The 20,551-nt window shown below is 52.2% G+C and overlaps 2 protein-coding genes across 3 annotated transcripts; one reads left to right on the forward strand and one right to left on the reverse strand.

The window, feature by feature from the left end:
* Nucleotides 1-564: 564 nt before the first annotated feature.
* Nucleotides 565-8,815, forward strand: WDR55 (WD repeat domain 55). The gene is made up of 9 exons (XM_042025372.1): nucleotides 565-607; nucleotides 676-827; nucleotides 941-1,041; nucleotides 1,107-1,194; nucleotides 1,352-1,531; nucleotides 1,646-1,745; nucleotides 1,845-2,014; nucleotides 2,396-2,985; nucleotides 3,705-8,815. The coding sequence occupies exons 1-8, from the start codon at nucleotides 587-589 to the stop codon at nucleotides 2,724-2,726; spliced, it is 1,143 nt and encodes a 380-aa protein (XP_041881306.1). The 5' UTR covers nucleotides 565-586; the 3' UTR covers nucleotides 2,727-2,985; nucleotides 3,705-8,815.
* Nucleotides 5,362-20,123, reverse strand: DND1 (DND microRNA-mediated repression inhibitor 1). Of its 2 annotated transcripts, XM_042025371.1 has the most exons (5): nucleotides 20,047-20,123; nucleotides 7,687-7,804; nucleotides 7,148-7,609; nucleotides 6,204-6,590; nucleotides 5,362-5,944 (listed from the first exon to the last, which is right to left on the reverse strand). In XM_042025371.1, the coding sequence occupies exons 1-5, from the start codon at nucleotides 20,056-20,058 to the stop codon at nucleotides 5,928-5,930; spliced, it is 996 nt and encodes a 331-aa protein (XP_041881305.1). In that variant the 5' UTR covers nucleotides 20,059-20,123; the 3' UTR covers nucleotides 5,362-5,927. The 2 variants fall into 2 exon arrangements, with proteins under 2 accessions (XP_041881305.1, XP_041881304.1); XM_042025370.1 differs by lacking the exon at nucleotides 20,047-20,123 and having other exon boundaries at nucleotides 7,687-8,155.
* Nucleotides 20,124-20,551: the final 428 nt, after the last annotated feature.

Below are 20,551 nucleotides of genomic sequence, written 5' to 3' on the forward strand. Positions count from 1 at the left end.
GCAGGAGGAAGAAATGGGACCCTCAGCTCGGGTACAGCAAGTGGATTGAACTGAAGCAGAGGATATGCAAGCTACTCCAAGTGCTGGCAGAAGGCTGCTCTGGGTCTGTGATGGGGCCAGCATCAGGCAAAACTTGTTGCCGCAGTGCAGGGACAGCAGGGAGCTGGGATCGCCCCTCGGAGCGGGGGCGCTGCCGGTGGTTCCTGGCTGGGCTGGGGTCTCTAGGGGGGCCCTGAAGGCCCCAGACCCTGCAGGGGGCCGAAGTGCCCCCTGGCCGCCCCCTCCCCTGGGATCAGAGAGACGAGGTGACAGGGTGCGAATTAGGGAGCCCGCGGTGCGAATTAAGGAGCCTGTGGAGCCCCCAATGGTGAAGCGCTAAAGAACAGGAAAACATGAGGCGGATGGGGAACGACCTGGTGAAACGGGGCTCCGGGCGGCCTCGGGCTGGGCCCCGCCGGCGGGGCGCGACCCCCGAGCCGGTGCCAGCCCGCAGCGCCGCGGGGCGGTCCCGCTGGGGCGGCCCCGTGCGAGCAAAGGGGCGGGGGTATGCCAGGGAAGGCGTGGCCATGCAAACCAGCAGCGCGCCATGGCGGCCGCCATGGAGGAGGTGAGCACGCGTGGGGCTGCGGGACCCTGGAGCCGCCGGCCCCGGTCCCACAGCCCCGCTCTTCCCAGGAGCCCCAGGACTCGCCGGAGCCGGCGGCGCGGGAGCCGCGAGTGCGGGACACCCCCGAGGACATCTGTCTGGAGGCCACGGCCAACGCCATCGCGCTGCACCCGGCGCGGCCGCTGCTGGCCGCGGGAGACGTGGACGGCGACGTGTACCTGTGAGTGGGGCCGGGGGCTGGGGAGGGGGTCCTGGCTCTGGGACCCGCTGGGCACAGGCGGGGGAGCTCCCCGGCCGCCCGCGGGTCCCGGCGAGCACTCTCTGTGTTGGCAGGTACTCGTACTCCTGCACTGAGGGAGAGAACCGGCAGCTTTGGTCCTCGGGGCATCACCTCAAGTCGTGCCGGGACGTGGCGTTCTCCCAGGACGGGCAGAGTGAGTGCGGGGGACGTGGGGTGACATGGGGGACGCTGGGCGGGGGCACTAACGCGGCTCTCCAGAGCTTTTCACTGTGTCCAAGGACAAGTCCATCCACATCCTGACAGCGGAGGAGGGACGGCTGGAAACGCGCTTCCCCAAGGCCCACGAGTAAGTCCACACAGGAGGTCATTCCGGGCAGAACGGCTGGGACATTGTCCCCTTCCCTCCCGCGGCAGGGCCACACAGCCCTGGGCCAGGCAGGGAGAGCCCAGAGGGTTGCTCTGGGAGCCGTGACCGTGGGGGTGTGGGGCCGGGGTTTTTGCAGCTCAGCCCTCAACTGCGTGCTGCCCATCGACAACCACGTCTTTGCCACGGGCGACGATGGCGGGGCAGTGAAGGTGTGGGACCTGCGCAGGGGCAGTGCCATCCTGGAGGCACGGCAGCAGGAGGAATACATCAGTGCCATGACTGTGGATGGCAACGGGAAGATCCTGCTGACAGCCTGGTACCAGAGGGGTTTCATGGTCTCGGGGTCGGGCTCCCCGTGTCCGCTCATGGCTGGGGAAGGTGCCCTGTGCCGTGTCCTGTGCTCACAACGTGTCCCTTCCACCTCCCACAGTGGTGATGGCACCCTGGGTGTCTTCAACGTGAAGAGACGGCGCTTTGAACTGCTCTCGGAGCCGCAGAACGGGGACCTGACATCTGTCGTGCTGATGAAGGTTGGCACTGCACCCCGACACGGAGCAGGATCCCACGGCCCTGTCCTCGCTCCGAGTGTTTTGTTCTGCCTCCGCCTCACTGCCCTTCTTTGTGCCTAGAGGGGGAGGAAGGTGGCATGTGGCTCCAGCGAAGGCACCATCTACCTCTTCAACTGGGATGGCTTTGGGGCCGCCAGTGACCGATTTGCGCTGAGGGCAGAGACCATTGACTGCATGGTGCCCATCACAGACAGCATCGTGTGTGTGGGGTCCCTGGACGGAGTCATCAGGTCAGGGGGTGCGGAGGTGTGGGATGGGGTGAGGGGGAATGGAGAGGGATGGAAGGGCGTGGGATCAGGAGGGATTGTGGGGGGTGAGATTGGATAGGGAGGTGGTGGGATAGGGTTGTGGAGGGTGGCATGGGATGGAGATGGGGTGGGATGTGGAATGGATGAGACCGGGATTGTGGGGGCTGGGATGGGATGGAGAGGAATGAGGAGGTGTGGTACAGGATGGGGAGGGCTTGGGATGGGAGGGGGAGGTGTGGGATGGGGAAGGAGGGGAGTTAAGAAGGGTGTGGGACAGATCAGCCTTGCTCAGGAGGCAGGACGGGAGGGCAGACGGTGTCCCCGGGCACTGCAGGGCCCTCAGTGCTCCCGTGCGGTGCCCAGGGCGGTGAACGTGCTGCCGAACCGCGTGCTGGGCTGCGTGGGGCAGCACCTGGGCGAGCCCATCGAGCAGCTGGCCGTGGCTGAGGACGGGAAGCTACTGGCCAGCAGCGGCCACGACCAGAAGGTGAAGTTCTGGGACGTGTCGGCGCTCGGGTCCATGGTGGTCGATGATTACCGCCGGAAGAAGAAGAAGGGCGGGCCGCTGCGCGCCCTCAGCAGCAAGGCGCTGGGCAGCGGGGAGGATTTCTTCGCCGACCTGCGGGAGGAGGCCGAGCCGGAGGCGGCGGCGGCGGGGAAGGGCGGTGACAGCAGCGACAGCGACAGCGACTGAGCGGCCGCGCGGGGCCGGGGGTGCCTCCCCCTCAGCGCTGCCGCCCGCCCCTTGCGGGGGCGGGGCTCTGCGCCTGCGTCTCGCGGGGCGCGGCCAATCAGAGTCGCAGCCCGTGGGAGTGCCCGCCTACGGGGCGTGGCCACGCCGTAGTGGTACCCCTGTCGGTGGGCAGGACGCTGGCGTTCTGATTGGCTCCTAGGGCTGCCACTCAAGCTGGGCTGCAGGCGCAGTCTTAAAGGGGCAGCGCGTGTCGGAGCAGGTGGGGAATCTCGTGCGGGGCAGCGGTTATGGGGGGTCGGAGTGGGAGGAGCCCGGAGGTGGCCTCGGGATGGGGGGACAGGCTGGAGAGGGTGAGGCTGAGGGTCCTGCCGGAGGGGGTGTTCCTGACATCGGAGGGACCTGGAAGGGGGAGCAGCGGGGGAGGCCCTTCGGGGTGGGGGGGGACGCGGCTGGGGTGACAGAGACTGGGAGTCGTTGGGGGGGTCCCTGACTGGGGACCGTGATGGATGGGGGGTGGCTCTGAGATGGGGGGATGTGGCTGGGGATCTCTGGTCAGTGACTGGGGGTTACCGCTGAGAGTCTGTAGTGTGGGCAATGCAGGGATGGGGGGATGTGGCTGAGGGCCCCAGGTGGAGGGGTTATGGGGGGAGGGGTCATGACTGAACATCCCTGGTGAATGAGAGGGCTCTGAGATACGGGGGAGGACATGGCTGAGGGTCTCTGGTAGGGGATGCAGCTGTGGGAGGGGAGGGGCTGATGCTGGGGTTTGCTGGTGTATTTGGGGGTCCCGGGATGGGGGGTGAAGCAGGGCATTTCTCAGGAGGGGTGAGGGGGTGATGTGGGGTCCTGGAGTGCCTGGCCAGGGCAGACAGGTTCATCGCTTTCCTGCCCTGCTGTCCCAGCAGGTCAATTACCCTTTGTTAATTAATTAAGACTTCAGATCTGTTAGAAATAAACCCAGTGCCTTTCACTTCCCAGCGCCTTGTGCTGATGGTCTGGCTCATCCTCATGAGGCAAGGACTTCTGGTGTACCCCAGGAGGGACAGACAGACTTCCAGAGAGTGCAAAAAAGAACTTTAAAAGTGCACCAAAAGGCTCTTGGAGGATCCTGGGGATTTCCAAAAAGAAGAAGGATGGGACTTGGGTGCTGCCAAAGGGACTTGGTGCATCTAGATGTGCATCACAATGTGCCATGAGTGGGGAGGGGGAGAGGGACTGGGATCCCTCCCGGGCTGGGTTCCTCCCTGGGGATGAGCAGAGTGGGCAGCGGGTGCAGGGCCTGGAACAGCGTCAGATATGGCTGAACACTGCAGCCAAGGCCCCTGGGGACCCCGTCGATTTGCTGGGGAATGGGAAGGATCTGGTGCAGTTCTGACAGGATTTCTGATCTTGGCTGCAGCTCGCGTTCCCCAGCTGATTCCTGGCACTGCCTGGGACCCCTTGGACCACCAACTGCAGCCCCCAGGTGCTGCTGGCCCAGGGGCTCATGTTGCACTTGCTGGGATGGGACGGGACATAGCCAGAGGCATTACTGGAGCTGGGGGTGGGCCATCTATGAAACTGACGGACACCTGGAGTCCCTGGAGAGCATAAAGGTGTGTCTCAGTTTGAAAGACACGTGTCTGCTGAGGAAGGCAGGAGCCTCCCTTGGAACGGAAAATACGACCCCCTTCTCTCCAAATTATAATTTTGAACTTAAGGGGTTTTCAGGCAAAGAGATGAGAAAAGGAATAACAGTTCTTTACTAGTTTGTACATGGATAACAAGGCTAACAAAGAGTAACTATGGCAGTAACAACAAACAGAACCAGACACCCGGTGCCGGCTGGGGGCTTGGGCAGTGGCCACCTGGCTCTTGAACACCTCCGAGACAGAAACTCCCTTGGAGGGGGCTCGGGGATCCCAGGGTTTCCCCTGAGGCACCTCAGCAGATGGTGAAGGGTCTTTTGTTTGGTGAGGTAGGGTGATAATAAGGTCCCAGTTCAGTGGCTGCTCTCACAAGCAACGGAGAAGCAGGACCGGGCTGGGCTCCGGTGGTGGCAGCGAGTTCTGTCCCCCCCCAGGCAGCAGCTCTGACGGTTCTCTGAAGCCGAGAGAGCAAGAGGCACCAGCAGCTGCCCCAGCTCCTTTTTCCAGCCCAATTCTCACAGTATCTCTGCCCCTCCGAGAGAAACCCTCAGATAAGAAGTGCAGCCAGGTGCCTTCCCTCCTCTCCTGAGCTTGGCAACTTCTTTTGTCTCTCATAAGCACCCGGTTGTTATTGTTCCTTAGCAACAAAAATGGGGGGAAATTCCTTAAGAGAGGGAAAATCAAAGGGAAAAACCCTAACCTCCAACGAGGTGCAACCTCCCCGAGGTCCACCCAAAGACACGGGGGAGGGTGGGCATCAGGAGGCACTTGGAGGAGCCTGAGGGGTATCAAAAGCTGGTCGGAAAGAGCTCAGTGAGTAGAAGACAACAAAGATCGAGGTACCAGGGAGTGCTGCTTCCCACACAATGGGCCCACCAGGTTGTGAAGGCTCCAAATCCCACCTGTCCCTTCCCCTGCCTTTCCTGGTGTGGGGGGAGAGCACCGAGATGCGCTGGACAGGCAGGGAGCTGAGGATGCAGGAGGAAAAGATGACATGACACAGCTGATGCATTCCAGAATTCCTTAGTTTTAATTCCAAAAGAACAACATGTGGCCACACCTCCCACTCCCGAGGAATCATTCATAGACAGCTGGGAACCCCACAGCTGCTTCCTCACTACACAACCAGGTTACAGGCACTCCTCTCCCCACACAGTAGCTCCACCAGCCCACAGAACATCTGTGGCCACTGGGATGCTCCCTGTGTGTGGCCTTGTCCTCATCTGAGGCTGTTCCTCAGAAACCAGGAATGCCGGTGGAGGAATTCCCTCCATCACACTGGCATCTGGTGCTGGCAGCCCCTCCAAGAGCTGCTGCTTCTCCAGGATCTGCTCCTCCCATGCAACACAAGCCAGCTTAAAAGAAGCCAAACTGGGCAGGAAAACCAACAACTCAAAACCAGAACCAACTCAAGGGCTGACCGGGGACAGGGCAGCTGCCGTCGACCAGAACAGTGGCCCTTATCCTCCAGAGCCAGCTCTCAAACCACTGCAAACAGCTCAAAGGAAAGCTGGAACAGGGCTGGGACCCCAGCAGGGCTCAGGCTCTATCATGGCTTCAGCAGAGCGGCTGCCTACGTCAGCTGGCAACCTGCAGTGGAGAGGGAAGAATCAGGCTCTGCCCTCACCCCAAAACCCCCTCCTCTTGCATCCTGTGCTTCCAACCAGGAATCCCACCTGCAGCTCAGAGGTGAGTGTTTCAGCCCTGCCTGCCAGCCTGGGTCCCTCCCTGCACCGACCCACCCCACCCCAGAAGTGCCACAGCTCCACACTCCCAGGAGACACTTCAAGACTTTGGGAGAGGCAGGAGGTTGGCACAGATGCCATGCAAGGACTGACCAAGGACTCACCTAACACCTGGAGAATGTGCAGGGCTGCTGCCATCTTGACCTTCTCATGCTCGCTCTGGCCCTGCTTGTCCTGCAAGACCCACGTGAACCCACTGATGGGCATGTGGTATCCTGGGATCACCACCTGGTACCAGAACCGCTGCCACCCGTCGGCGTTCACCTGGACACACTTGGTGGTGAACAGGGGTGTCCTCAGGCGATGCCTCCAGCTCAGGATGTTCGGGCACTCCAGCAATGGAGGCAGGGCTGCCAGCCTGGGCACTGCCAGGCTCTTGTCTCCGTGCACTCCGTTGGACGATGGCTCCTCCTCCCAGAGCTGCAGCTTCTGCTTCATTTGGGGGTCCAGCCAGTCCACCCTCATCCCTGCTCCCCTGAGCCTCAGGTTCCCTAGGAGACAGGAGATGCTCACCTGCCCACCATCCCATGCCATCCCATCCCTCAGCATCTGTTGCAGTGATCTCCAGGATTTTAGGGGCAGCTTGACTTGAGGGGCAAGGTGAACAGATATCAAAACCAAATGCTTCTCAGCTGGGGCAGAAATGGCTACAAACCAGGACTTTGGAGGTCCCAGCTGGACGTCTGGGAAGTGTGTCCCATCAGGACATTACAATCGTGGGATGGGGCTCAGCGGGATTGAGCAGCTCCACTGGGAAGGTTTAAGGGACACTGAGGGGTTGGGCAGATCCACTGGGAGGTTTAATAACTTGGTCAATGTTCTGGATGCCCTGAACTGGTACTGGTGATGCTCCTGCTCTGAGCAGGCAGACCTCCAGCAGCTCTTTCATCCCACCACCACTAGGACTGCTGGAAATCAACTGTACCATGGGCAGCTGACATTCCATGAGAACACGGAGAGAGCAAGGCTGAAGTCACCTTGCCGCCAAGCCTGGAGGTAGGAAACACCAGGAAGACCAGCCCAAGCAGCATCCCTCAGCACCACTCACCTTCCGTCAGGGCTTTTTTGGCCAGGGCAGCAGCCTCGTGCGACCTGTACTTCAGCACAGCGAGCTTGGCGGGTCTCTGGCAGGGGCTGGCATGCAGGGTGACACTGAGGATCCCCTCAGTGACCATCTGCAGCATGGCCTGCAGCTCCTGCTGGCTCACTGAGATGTCCAGGCCGTTGACAATGAGCTCACACTTCTGCGTGCTCCGGCACACCACAATGGCGCAGCCCTTGCGCATCTGGAAGCGGTGGAAGGTGGCGATGGCGTTGCTGGCATCCTGCAGGGAGGTGTACCTGGCGTAGGCGAAGCCTCGGTTGAGCCCGCTGAAGGTCATCATGAGGCGGAACTCGTAGAGCTTCCCCACGCTCTCGAACAGCGGGATCAGGGTGTTCTCGTAGATGTCCTGCGGCAGCCTCGCGATGTACACCTCGGTGCCGGCCGGTGGTGGGCCGCCCACCCAGCCTGCAGGGGACATGGTGCCCGTGGTGAGCCCTGCCGTGCTCCCAGGGCCCCACAGCTGAGCTGCTCTCCTGACATACCTGGGGGAGGCCCTCCGTAGCGCCTCTGCCCGTTGATTTGCACCAGCTCAATGCCAGTCTCCTTCTCCCAGGCAAGCAGGGCCATCTTACTGGCCTCGTTGATTCCGTTGGTCCACATCTGAAGAAGGAGATGATAGTGGTGATTGAACAAAGAGCTTTCAGCTCCCAACTGGGAGCATCCCAACCCCATGAGGGAACTACAAGATCCACTGCCAGCCAGCCAGTAGTGAAGCAAATGAACCCCTCTGCTCTCTGAGACCTGAGGAGCCTCCCAACACTGCCACCCAAGGATTGTCCAAGCCTGCTCCACATGACTAAGTCCAGCAACTTTGTTAGAGCCCGAAGTCACCAGCAGTTCCCTACAGCCCTGCAAGGGCTTGGAAAGCCAAAATGCAGGCAGCAGCTGACAACTGAACTGGAAAGCTGGTGCTGCAAGAGGGGGCTGGAGCACAAAGCCAAGATGACCCATTGCATCGTGACAGCTTTAAAGTGAAAGACAGTGGGTTACATTGACTATTGGGAAGAAAATCATCCCTGTGAAGATGGTGAGGCACTGGCAGATGTTGCCAGAGAAGCTGTGGCTGCCTGCAAGTGTTCAAGGCCAGGCTGGATGGGGCTTGGAGCAACCTGGCTTAGTGGAAGGTTGCCTGCCAGTACAGAAAAGATAATATTAAAGAGAAACAAGAACTGACAACTGAGCTGGAAAGCAGGAATGCAGCTGAGTTATTATTGTCCTGATGCCTTAGGTTTTAGCTTTTATATTTTTCAGATCCTGTACTGCCTAGTATGTAACTCTGACACTTCATATAGCCTGTCAGCTACTGTTCTCACATTTTGGTTAGACATAACAAACCCTCTCTGGGCCTGAACTCAAGGACACCTTGTTGTCCCAGGCCCTGAAACAGGTAAACTGAGCCTCTGGACAGGGGGAGCAAACTTGGGGTAATGACATCATTGCCTGAAATTATCACTGGAGAATTAACCCTGATATTCAAATGGACCAAATTTATAAAAGTGTGAAAAACCCGTGACCCAGCGTCCATCTTGGGTGGAGCCCCTTGGGAGCTTCTGACTGCCCAAGGTGTTCCTATTGAAGGCACTCAATAAATACCTACTTTTATTCTCTTAATCTTGTCTAGCCTGTTTTCAGGTAGCCACTTGAAGGCATCAGTTCTGGCACCCCATGAAAGGACAAGGAGGCTTCTGGAAAATCCTCTGGACTGAGAAAACATCCAACTACCCCCCTCCACCCCCTGGCACTGCAAGGGGGGGGGGGGCTGCTGTAGCCACAGTCCAGATGGTGTCAGAACCCAAGAATCCTCCAAATTCAACACAGAGGCACAGGGGTGAGTGAGTAAAACTGCTATGGTGTTGTTAGTACCTGGGTTTGGTGTTAAGAGATCTCTCATAGTTTTGTTTGGTGTGTGGAAGAATCTCTGAGGGTCTGAGGGGGGGTTCAGTTTGTTTTGTTGTTTTCCCCCTGTTCACTGTTTGCTCATGAGAAGCAGGGAAGGGTGCTTTCCGAAAAGGAGCTTTAGCACTGCAGTGACAAGGTCTGGCCTGAAGCTGACAGTAGTGCCGTGGGTTAAACTGCTGGCACTGCGGATCTAGGGGCTGTGAGTTTGAGCCCTGTGTGTTCCTTCTCTTTCAGCTTATTAGTGTCTGGTTAGGTTGCTTTGCTTTATTCCTGCAGTTTTTCCTGTGTGTAAGTGCAGACATGGGATGTATCTCCTCATGTGAAGATAGAACTCAAATATCCTGAGACTCCCCCTTGGGCTTGATACTGAAAAACTGGTTAAAGTTAACCAGGAAAAACCCATTGCTCTCAAAACCTGAATTGATCAGCCTGTCTGAAATAATTTGGTCCACTTTTGAATTAAATAACAATGAGGCATGGCCCAAGTTTGGCAGTTTAGATGAAGAATTAATATCAAATCTGGTATCTCACCTATGCTAGGACCAGTATTTCAGAGAGTTTGCATGTGTGAGGCTTTTTATGCTTTTATCATGTAAAGAAAAGCTATAGGGACCTAAGAAAGAACAGCATGTGATGCTTTTAAGAAAGAAGTGGAAAAAAGATTAAAAGAAAGAGCCTGCACTCAGTCCACCATGTGTGAGGGGCAGGGAAGAGCTGGAAGCAGATCTAGTGGCTGACTCTGAGACCGGGGCCACCTACCATTCCAGCTCCTCCCTCACTCCCGCCACCACCGGGGGTTGCAGGGGGAGGGGGATGACACTCGGCTTCAGTGGAGGAGGAGGAGGCTTCAAGGAGGCGGGAGAGGGGGGACCCAGCCTTGCCAAAGCCCCCATCGATAAAAGAAGAGCGGGGGTGGCTCTGGCAGCCGGGGATGGCCCTGGCAGGGCGGACCCGTACACTTTGGTCTGGACGCACTTCCCTTCTCTGCTCCGCCCCCCGCCCCGCTCCTCCGCTTCCTCCTGGGTCGGAGGGAGCGAGAGGAGGGGACAACCAGCCTGTGCAGCCCACAGCATCGGCCCTGGAGGTGGAGCCGGAGGGCAAAGCTTCCCATGGAGAGGGTGGGGACAGAGCCTCCCACCGAGAGGGCGGACAGGGGACCTCCCATCAAGGGGCGGTGCCTCTGCCTCCTCCAGAGGTAACATGGGCGCTTGAGTTTCCATGGCATCACCATTCGCCTGGAGACCGGCTCAGGGGATGGCATCATCAGAGTGAGCCCAGCTGAAATTCCCAGGTGGAGTAAATCCTGTCCAACGGAGACGGACAGCAGTATCCGCTCGGGTAGCTCCTCCGGAGAGGACGATGAGAGAACAGCTGTTCTGATCAGAGGAAAGAGGGGAAGGATAGCGAGAAGAGCCATAAGAGAACAAAGTCCTGTAGCAAAGTGGACCAGATCTAAAAGGGAAGGCCCAGTTTTACAGGCCCCTCTGAGACAGGCAGTTGGTAACCAAGGGCCTGTATATATAAAAGTCCCGTACTCTCTTGTAGAGTTAGAACAGTGGAAGACTACCGTCGGAAAATAGAAAGAAAACCCAGATAAAGTAGTCAATTTGGTAGCAACAGCAGTTGCCACACAGAACATTGACTGGAGTGATTTGAAATCTGTGATGGACATATTGGTTGATCACACCGAGAGATGGTTAATAAAGCTATTTTAACTTCTGTAGAGTCACATATCGCAAGCAGATCCATCCAGGGCACAGTTGCTGAGGTTTTCCCATTGACTGATCCAGGGTGGGACCCTAATTCACCAGAACAAATGGCAAGACTAAAACAATACCAGAATCTCATAGTGTATGGGTTAAGACATGGTGTCACTAAAGCTCTAAACTGGCCAAAGCTTTACAGAGTAAAGCAAAATCAAGATGAGTCTCCCACTGATTTTTTAAATAGGCTAAGAGAAGCTGCAATTAAATATACAAACCTAGATCCTGATTTGACTGAAGGGAAAGCACATCTAACTCTCCTGTTTATAGGTCAAGCTGCAAATGATGTAAGAAGAAAGCTGCAAAAGTTAGACGGGATTCAGGACATGAGTAAATAGTTAGAGGCAGCCTGGAAGGTATATCGGGACAGAGACCTTGGTGACAAAGTTAGACACCATCCTAGCAAGAGGGTTAGTCAGGAGAAATCACCAACAGAACTTCCCCTCTGGACAAAGATCAGTGTGCCTTTTCTAAGAAAAAGGGACATTGGAAAAACAACTGTCCGGTGTTGAAGAAGAAATCCCCAGTTGCCCAACTCATTAAGGGAAAAAACTCAGAGTGATGGGGACCGAAGGCCTCTCCCCCAGCAGAGCCTTTGGTTATAGCTGAGCTTGGGAAAGACGACATTGAACTTGTGGTAGATACTGGAGCAGCATATTATGTGTTAAATACTTTAGAAGGGAAATTGAGTCAAGATACTGGTCATGTCGTTGGGGTGACAGAAATAGTATTGGTTAGGGTGACAGAAACACGGCCCTTCTTCCAACCTTTAAAATTCAAACTGGGGAAGCACTGGGTAACTCATCAATTCCCTTTATATGCCTAACTCCCCGTAACCATTGCTGGGGAGGGATTTATTGGAGAAATTGGAAGCAGAAATTAAATTTAAAAAGGGAAAGGGCGTACAATTTATAATTCCTGAATTAAATTTGTCCAAGTTGCCACACTTTTTATACAGAATAGATGTGGTGAAATCCCCACTGAAGTTGAAAATGCCATCAATCCAATAGCATGAGCCACTGATGTCCCGCGAAGATCCAAACAAGCAGAACCAGTGAGTATTGCACTCAAACCAGGAGCCACACTGGTAAGGCAAAAGCAATACCCTTTGAAATTAGAAAGACGTAGGGGATTGACATCTGTAATTGAAAAATGCCTCCAACGTGGGTTATTAGTGCAATGTGAGTCCAGGTGTAACATGCCCACCCTTTCACTGAAGAAAGCTGATGGTAAGAGTTATTGATTAGTGCAAGATTTAAGAGCAATTAACAAAATTACAGAGGACATACACCCAGTAGTAGCAAATGCCTTTTGATCACACTGACAGACAAATGTGGCAGGGCATATCACCCCTCTCCCCACCACAGGTAGCCAGTGCAGATAGGAGAGATAACCCAGGCAGGCAAGGCCCAGCAAGTATCATCTCCTGGCACCAAAAGGTGTGCCAGCTTAACAGATGTGGGAAGAGATAAAAGAAAACAAACACAGGTGACCAAAAGGCCTGTTTTACACTATAAAATTACTACAGGTTATCACAGAGGCAGAAGTCTCTTACACACTCCCTGGGAACATGCGAGACAATTTCTCCCCAAAGCTTGGATGCAACTTTGGGGTTACTTTTCCAGAAACTGAGGAAAAGGATTTCCATGTGTGTCCCTTCAACAATTGGTAGTAAAATACATTGAATCCTAATCAATACTATTTCTTCACTAGCCATATTAAAAAAAAAGGTACCTTATTGTGCACTGTATATTTAGACAGTAATAGCTTCTTTTGTCTTTTTTTCCTGTGTAATGATAGTTTAAGTCTTATGTCTGTTAGTTTTGTGTCTATTAAATAAATAATTCATTCTATAAAAGACTGAATCAGCCATTATTAAAGAACCTGTGAATGAAAGCGGGTTTTGGGGTGCTGGCCATCCCTATAAAGCTACTGCCTGCTGCCAGAGGCCTGGGCAAAAGGCAGGGACTTATCTAAACCCCTTCACATCTAACTCATAACAATGAATTAAGGGTGGTTTACTCTTGTAGACCTGAAGGATGCCTTTTTCTGCATTCCTGTACATAAAACCAGCCAGGAGCTCTTTGCTTTTGAGTGGGAGAATCCCAAAACAGGGAGAAAAAGTCAGCTTATTTGGACAGCCCTATCCCAGGGTTTCGAGAATAGCCCAACAATATTTGGAAACCAACTAGCAAAGGAATTGGAGGATTGGAGGAGACAAGAGCCAGGAGGGGTTATTCTTCAATATGTTGATGACATCTTGATTGCAGCTAAAACACGAGATGACTGTGGTGCCTAGGTTTTAGATTTATATTTTCCTGATTCTGTACTGCTTAGAGTGTAACTCTGAGGTTTCTTGTAGCTTGCTAATTTCTGCTCACTTGTGCTAGGTAGACATAACAAAGCCTCTCCGGGCCTGCTCTCCAAGGTCACCCAGACTGTCCTAGACCCAAAAAGTATAATCCAAAGAGCTTCTAAGGGGGGGCCAGCAGAGGGGAAATTACATCATTGAACTGAAGCTTTAACTGGAGAATTAACCCTGCCTTGCAAATGAACCAAACATATAAAAGTGTGAAGAACTCGTGACCTGTCGTCCATCTTGGGGTCCATTTTTGGCAATAGCCTGTGGCTCCCAGGGTGTACCTTTGAAGGCCTTTCAAATAAATACCTATTTTATTCTTTTACTCCTGTCCAGTCTCTGTGTCTAGGAGGCCTCTTAAGGCATCAACTGCATCCAATTCACTGTAAGCTTGTGAAACTTTTTGGGACCAAGTAGGTACAGAGTTTCCAAAGATAAGGCACAGATTGCCAAAGAAGCAGTAGTTATTTGGGACTTTAAATCTTTTGTGGACACTGCCAGCTCAGCAAAGAATGGAAAGAAGCCATCTGCTGACTTCCAGAGCCCCACACCGTGAGAGAGATGAAAGCTTTCCTGGGAATGGTCGGGTGGTGCCAACTTCGGATACCGAACTACAGGTTACTGGTAAGGCCCCTGTATGGAGCATTAAAAGCAGCAGAAAAGGAAATCATTACATGGACTGAGAGCACAAGAGCCGCATTTAAACAGCTGAAACACACTCTAATGTCAGCTCCAGCACTGGGTTTACCAGACTTAACTAAGCCTTTTGAACATTTCACACGAGAGACTCAATGTGGCATTGGGCGTATTAACACAGCGCCTCAGAAGCCAACGGAGGGCTGTGGCTGACTTTTCCAAACAGCTGGACAATGTTAGCCACGGGTAGCCTCGGTGTTTGAAGGCCATGGTGGCTACTGTCATCTTGATTCAAGAGGCCTGGAAACTCACCCTTGGACAACACATTGTAGTGTATGCACCACATGCCATAGCAGCAGTACTGGAACAGAAAGGAGGACATTGGCTGTCCAACAATCGGATGCTTAGATATCAGTCACTGCTGTTAGAACAGGATGATGTTACCCTGAAAACAACTTCTGTTGTTAACCCTGCCATGTTTCTGTCCCCCACCTTAACTGATGATGCGCCTAAGCATGATTGTTTGCAGACAGTCATGGAGGTCTATTCCAGCACACCAGACCTGAAGGATGTGCCCCTAGAAAATCCAGACTGGGAGCTGTTTACAGACGTGAGCAGCTTCATGAGAAATGGTAAACAAATGACAGGTTATGCAGTAACAACCCAGGACAAGGTGATTGAGGCGAAGGCCCTGCCAGCAGATGTGTCATCACAGAAAGCTGAACTGATTGTGCTGACAGGAGCCTTGGATCTGAGCCAAGGAAAGAAGGTAAATATATGGACTGACTCTAAATATGCATTTAGTGTTGTCCATGCCCATGGAGCCATCTGGAAGGAGAGGACTGTTGAACACTCCAGGTAATCAAATCAAACATGCTGAACAAATCCTTGCCCTCTTGGAGAGCATCAGAAAACCCACAGAAGTAGCCATCATGCATTGTAGGGGTCACCAGAAAGGGAAAACCACTCCAGAACTGGGAAATTGCTTTGCTAATGAAACAGCAAGAGGAGTTACAGAAAAAGGTATTCCAGTAATTCCACAGAAAGAGATTAATTTGTCAGGGTTCATCCCAAAATATGATCAGGCAGACTACAAGTTAATTAAGTTTCTTAAGGTTGAGATCACAGAGAATGGATGGCTGTTACACAGCGAACCAGGTTGTAGTCCCACCTCTAATCCTTCGAGAGCTAGCTCAAAGAGAACATGAAAGCACACATTTCAGGGTTGAAAATCTTCTGAAACATCTAAAAAAGGTACTAATAGGAAAATGAATGGCTGATATTGTACAATCAGTAGTAAGCAAATGTGAAATCTGCTGTAAAAACAATCCTGATACGAGGAAAAGAGTTGTGTTAGGAGTAACAAAGGCAGGGGATCTTCCTGGAGATTACTGGCAAATGGATTTTGCTGAGTTACCACGCGAAGAGGGATACAGGTACATATTGGTATTAGCTGACACCTTCAGCAGATGGCCTGAAGCTTACCCCTAACACAGCCAAGGAGGTGGTGAAAGTTTTGCTTAATCAAATAATACTGAGGTTTGGGGTTCCTTTGGGGATGTCATCAGACAAGGGACCACGCTTTGTTGCAACAGTGATTCAGGAAGTTAGTCGGATTTTGGGAATTGCTTGGGATCTGCATACACCTTAAAGACCCCAAGCAAATGGTAAAGTTGAACGTATGAATGGAGCCCTAAACCACAAATTAGCAAAATTTGTCAAGAGACATCCATGACGTGGGTTAAGGCCTTGCCTATAGCCTTACTGAGGATCCGCATACAACTGAGGCGGAGGGACAACATCGGTCCCTATGAAATATTGTATGGCAGGCCATATCAAATTCCACATGTTCCAGGTGAAATTCACATGAGGGGGAAACTTGATTTGCAGAGATCTCTAATGGCTTTAGGTTCCACTTTGCAGAAGCTCCAGAATTACATTGTGTTATCCAGACCCATAGGACTGGACACCCCGGCACATCCCTTCCAGCCTGGAGATTGGGTCTATGGTTAAGTGGCAGGACAGTGACCCTCTACAGGCCGAGTGGAGAGGACCATTCCAGATTCTGCTGACTACCATCACTGCAGTCAAAGTCACTGGCAAAGGATCCTGGATTCACTACTCCAGAGTTAAGAAGGCTTCTGCTCCCAAAACAACTGAGAAAACAGAGACTGATACAAATGAAGATGATGTAGTTTAAATGATTCTTTCCTTGTGCTTGTTATCTACACAGTTGGCAACCCTGACTCAGGTTTGAAACCAAAATTTGCATATGATTCTGGTCCAAAGTGTATCCAAAGATATTCATCTGGATACAAAGCTAACAACTGATATGTAGATCAAAGTGGAAAGATCAGCAAAAATTTGTCTACAATTTGAGAACTAACTCAGATCTTACATTAGATAGCATTCAAAGTAAATACATTGAGTTTTGATTTGACACTGACTTCATGGTTACCAAACTGGCCCTAGATTTAAAAACTGTTCAGAGTAGTTATAATTATAATTCTCATTTATATATACTGCTGTTAGACACATATTACTAGTAAATATTTTGAATAGAGTCTCAACAAGGTAGAGGCCCTGTCAAGCCTCTAAGGGGGGGGAATGATGCCTTAGGATTTAAGCTTTTATATTTTTCAGATCCTGTACTGCCTAGTATGTAACTCTGAAACTTCATATAGCCTGTCAGCTACTGTTCTCATGTTTTGGTTAGGCATAACAAACCCTCTCTGGCCTGAACTCAAGGACACCTTGTTGTCCCAGGCCCTGAAATAGGTAAACTGAGCCTCTGGACAGGGGGAGCAAACTTGGGGTAATGGCATAATTACCTGGAATTATCACTGGAGAATTAACCCTGATATGCAAATGGACCAAACTTATAAAAGTGTGAAAAACCCGTGACCCAGCATCCACCTTGGGTGGAGCCCCTTGGGAGCTTCTGACTGCCCAAGGTGTTCCTATTGAAGGCACTCAATAAATACCTACTTTTATTCTCTTAATCTTGTCCAGCTTCTGTTTTCAGGTAGCCACTTCAAGGCATCAGTTCTTGAAAACAGAACAGCTGCAGAGACAGTTACAGGAGGAACAGAAAGAAAAACAAATTTGGAGGAAAAAGTTGAGTTAATGCTTATGCGGGCTCCAAATCCTCCTGACATCATGCAGATTAGAAAATTAACTGCATCTCCTGAAGATTGGCCAAATTCTGCCTTGTTACAAAATGGGATAAAATTAGAAAAGACACGACCTCTGATGCACAATTGGCCAGGAGTGTTGCTGACATTTTACAACACAGGGAAATCCCCACCTGTGCAACACTAATGCATGGTTGGTACCGCCACGAAAATCACCTCATTCCACATCTCACTAATATGGGTGAGATGTGGGATGGAGTGATTTTTGTGGCGATACCAAGAATACTACGTGTAATGTAGTCATTCAATGGTCAATACTAATTGACCATTCCCAGGAACTATGATTTACAGGTTGTCCACCCAGAAAACAGAGGTGGAAAGAGTTATATAATCAAACACATTATTTCTAAGAATTCCAAAAATTGCAATTCCCCTCCCCCTGGGCAAAGGTGAAAAAAAACCCTCACTAAAATTAGCAAAAAAAAATTTAGAAGTTGTATCATTTCCAACAGGAGCAGCACACCCCCAGATTCCTGTTATAGCAGGATGCATTTCAGGAGACAGAATGGAGATGTTCTGAATGGGAAAAGGGACTTTTATCTCTATTCTGAGCAGTGAAAATAATGCCTTGATGTGGCCACCTAAAACACAGAGACTAGACAAGAATAAGAGAATAAAAGTAGGTATTTACTTGAAGGGCCTTCAAAGGTACACCCTGGGCAGTCAAAAAGCTACATCTAAGATGGACGCTGGGTCACAGGTTCTTCACACTTTTATAAGTTTGGTCCACTTGCATATCAGGGTTAATTCGCCAATTATAACCTCAGTTAATGATGTAATTACTCCAAGTTTGCCCCCCCTCCCCTTAGAAGCTTTAGTTTACACATTTTGGGGCCTGGTGTCCTTGAGGAGCAAACCCAGAGAGGGTTTGTTACATCTAACCAGCACGAGAGAACAGTTGTTAACAGGCTGCATAAAACTTCAGAGTTACACACTAGGCAGTGCAGGATTTGAAAAAATATAAAAGTTAAAACCTAAGGCATCAAAACAAGCTCACATTTTCCATATAAGCAAGTACAATGGGCCAAAAAGGTGGAATTCAATAGGTTTTCCACACCCCATGTTAGCCCCAGTCAAATGGAAGCACAGAACGGGCTAATGGCCTGTTGCCACATGACTGAGTGGGACTCAGGGTACTTCACCAACTAAACAATAGCTGTGGCCTGCTCAAGCATTCTTTGCAAACCCTGAATGAGGTGCTTTACAATCCCGACAACCTGTTATGGTAAAAGCAACACGAACTGGAACTGTGCCTGTGACTAACTAAACGTCGGGGCGCACTTGCTTGGGGAACTACCAACAGCAGTGGTACAAACCACAGAATTAGTGCACGGTGGCTTTTTTCTTTCTTTAATGGGATAAGAACCTGTCCAGGCAAACCCTGCTGAGACTTGTATGCTTTGACTTTTTCAGGAAATGATGCCAGCACATCTCCACTGAAGATCGAGTTATCCACTGAAGGACTGCTTATTCTCACAGAATGAATCAGCACCAGAATGAACCAGACTGGGCATATAAATCACCAAGCCTGACCCACTGGATGGAAATCTTCACTTTTTCCATCTGTAATAGTCACCGTGGCAATGGCTGTAACCATGCTTAAGCCTGAATGACCAGTGCTAATGAACAAGCCTTAAGTGTACAAATTCAGGAGCTTAGCCTAACAACATGAATTTGGCAGAGGGTTAATATAACTTTAATATGTGAAGCACAACTTTCAACCAACAAGGGGGAAATTTATTTACTCAGCTTCCAATATTGACACAAAATATGAAAGGGAAGTTTTAGTGGAGATACAATGTATCCGCAACTGTAAGTGGGTAATACATACTAGCACAGCAAAAACTAATTTAAACCTCACAGTGCATTCCACTACCTCCCAGGCTCCTGACAAGATTGGTGAAATCTTACCTCCACAAATTTCTAAATTTGGATGGCATGCCATCCAATATACCGGCCAAAACAAGTACTATTTAATCCTTCATGGTCCCTCAAACGAGTGGAATTATCAATGCAGGTTAATATCTCTGCAATTAAACCTGCCATTTCTGTCTAATCCCTATGCACAGTGGTCGGCAGGGTTGCATGGACAGACCCTGACCCCTCCAAAACCATCAGGGAGAGAGTGACTGGTATCCTGGGGACAGAATTGGGAGCATTAAGTTACACAGATGCTGGAGTCCTAGCAAAAAAAAAAAATAAATAAACTCATTAACAAGTGATTTATACCAATTTAAAGATCCATCACGATCTTCCTTATCAGCATTAGGAACTAGCCAATGGCCCTTATCAGATACCTCGGTGCGAAAGGATTGAGGTACAAAATCACCAGCTAATAGTGAATGCCACCAGGTGGTGGCACCTCTATTTTCGAGGGGTTTCATCTTTGCTGAAGACCAAAAACCACCTCCGAATGAGGGTGAGAACCCCCACTGGGGAAATACGTGCTGAAAGCGGGATAAAAGACCATCCCCATTCCTTCCTCAGAGCCTCGTGGCCCGGCCCTGTGGCTCCCGGGATGGGTCCCAGCCCGGGGGTGCCTGGGCTGTGTGGAGAGGCAGGACCCAGCTCCCCTCGCTCAGCCCCCGATGCTAACGAGGGACTCGCGCACCTCCGGCACCGGCTGACCGCGGCTCATCGCGGGGAACGGCGCGGGGTGCGGCGGCTCCGCGCTGGGACCGGCGCTGCCCAGCCCTGTCTGCGCTCCCAGCCGGGGCCCGGGGCTCTGGCACCCGCGGGAAGGGCTTCCCCGAGGTGAGCCCTGCCCGCACCGGGGCTCGGGGCTCCGGTCCCCCGGGAAAGGGCGCCCGACGTGAGCCCTGCCCGCACCGGGGCTCGGGGGCTCCGGTCCCCTTGGGAAGGGCTTCCCCGAGGTGAGCCCTGCCCGCACCGGGGCTCGGGTCCTCGCAGGAAGGGCTTCCCCGAGGTGAGCCGTGCCCGCACCGGGCTCTCCCGCCGCCCTCACGGCCGGTCCGCCCCGATAGCGCCCACCTTCTCGTCCATCGCCGACACTCCTGCTCTTCGTGATGCCCCCGCCGTTCTCGTCGTTCCCGCCGTCTGGGCCGGGGGAGAAAAAGATCCAGCACCGCCCCCCGCGCCGCTCCACCCCGGACGTACCCCGCGGCAGCACCCGCCCGCGCCTTCGGGGCCTCACCTTGCTTTGCTTTGCCATGCGGTGCCTTGCCTCCCTCTCCTTCTTGTACTTGACCACTTGTATGCGAGGCGAGGCACGGCAGGGGTAGAGAAGGGAAGTAGTTGCTGCAAGAGCTACAACAGCACCACCAAACTCCCAACAGAATTGTCAAGGTTGGAAGAGACCTTCAAGAGCGTCTAGTCTTATCATCAGTGTGAAAGAAATGAGAAGGAGGTGTCTTTACAAACAGACTGGTAGATAAAGCTAGATACTGAGTGGTGAAATAAGCAATGGGAGTGAGAGGAAAGATGTGTGCTATTATCTCTACAATTTGATGTGTGTTAATGTGTTTGAAATGGGTCT

Source organism: Corvus kubaryi, unplaced genomic scaffold, assembly GCF_017639235.1.
Source record: "Corvus kubaryi isolate FWS band 111438036 unplaced genomic scaffold, C.kubaryi_AGA036_p1.0 37270, whole genome shotgun sequence".
In the NCBI taxonomy this organism is placed as follows: domain Eukaryota; kingdom Metazoa; phylum Chordata; class Aves; order Passeriformes; family Corvidae; genus Corvus; species Corvus kubaryi.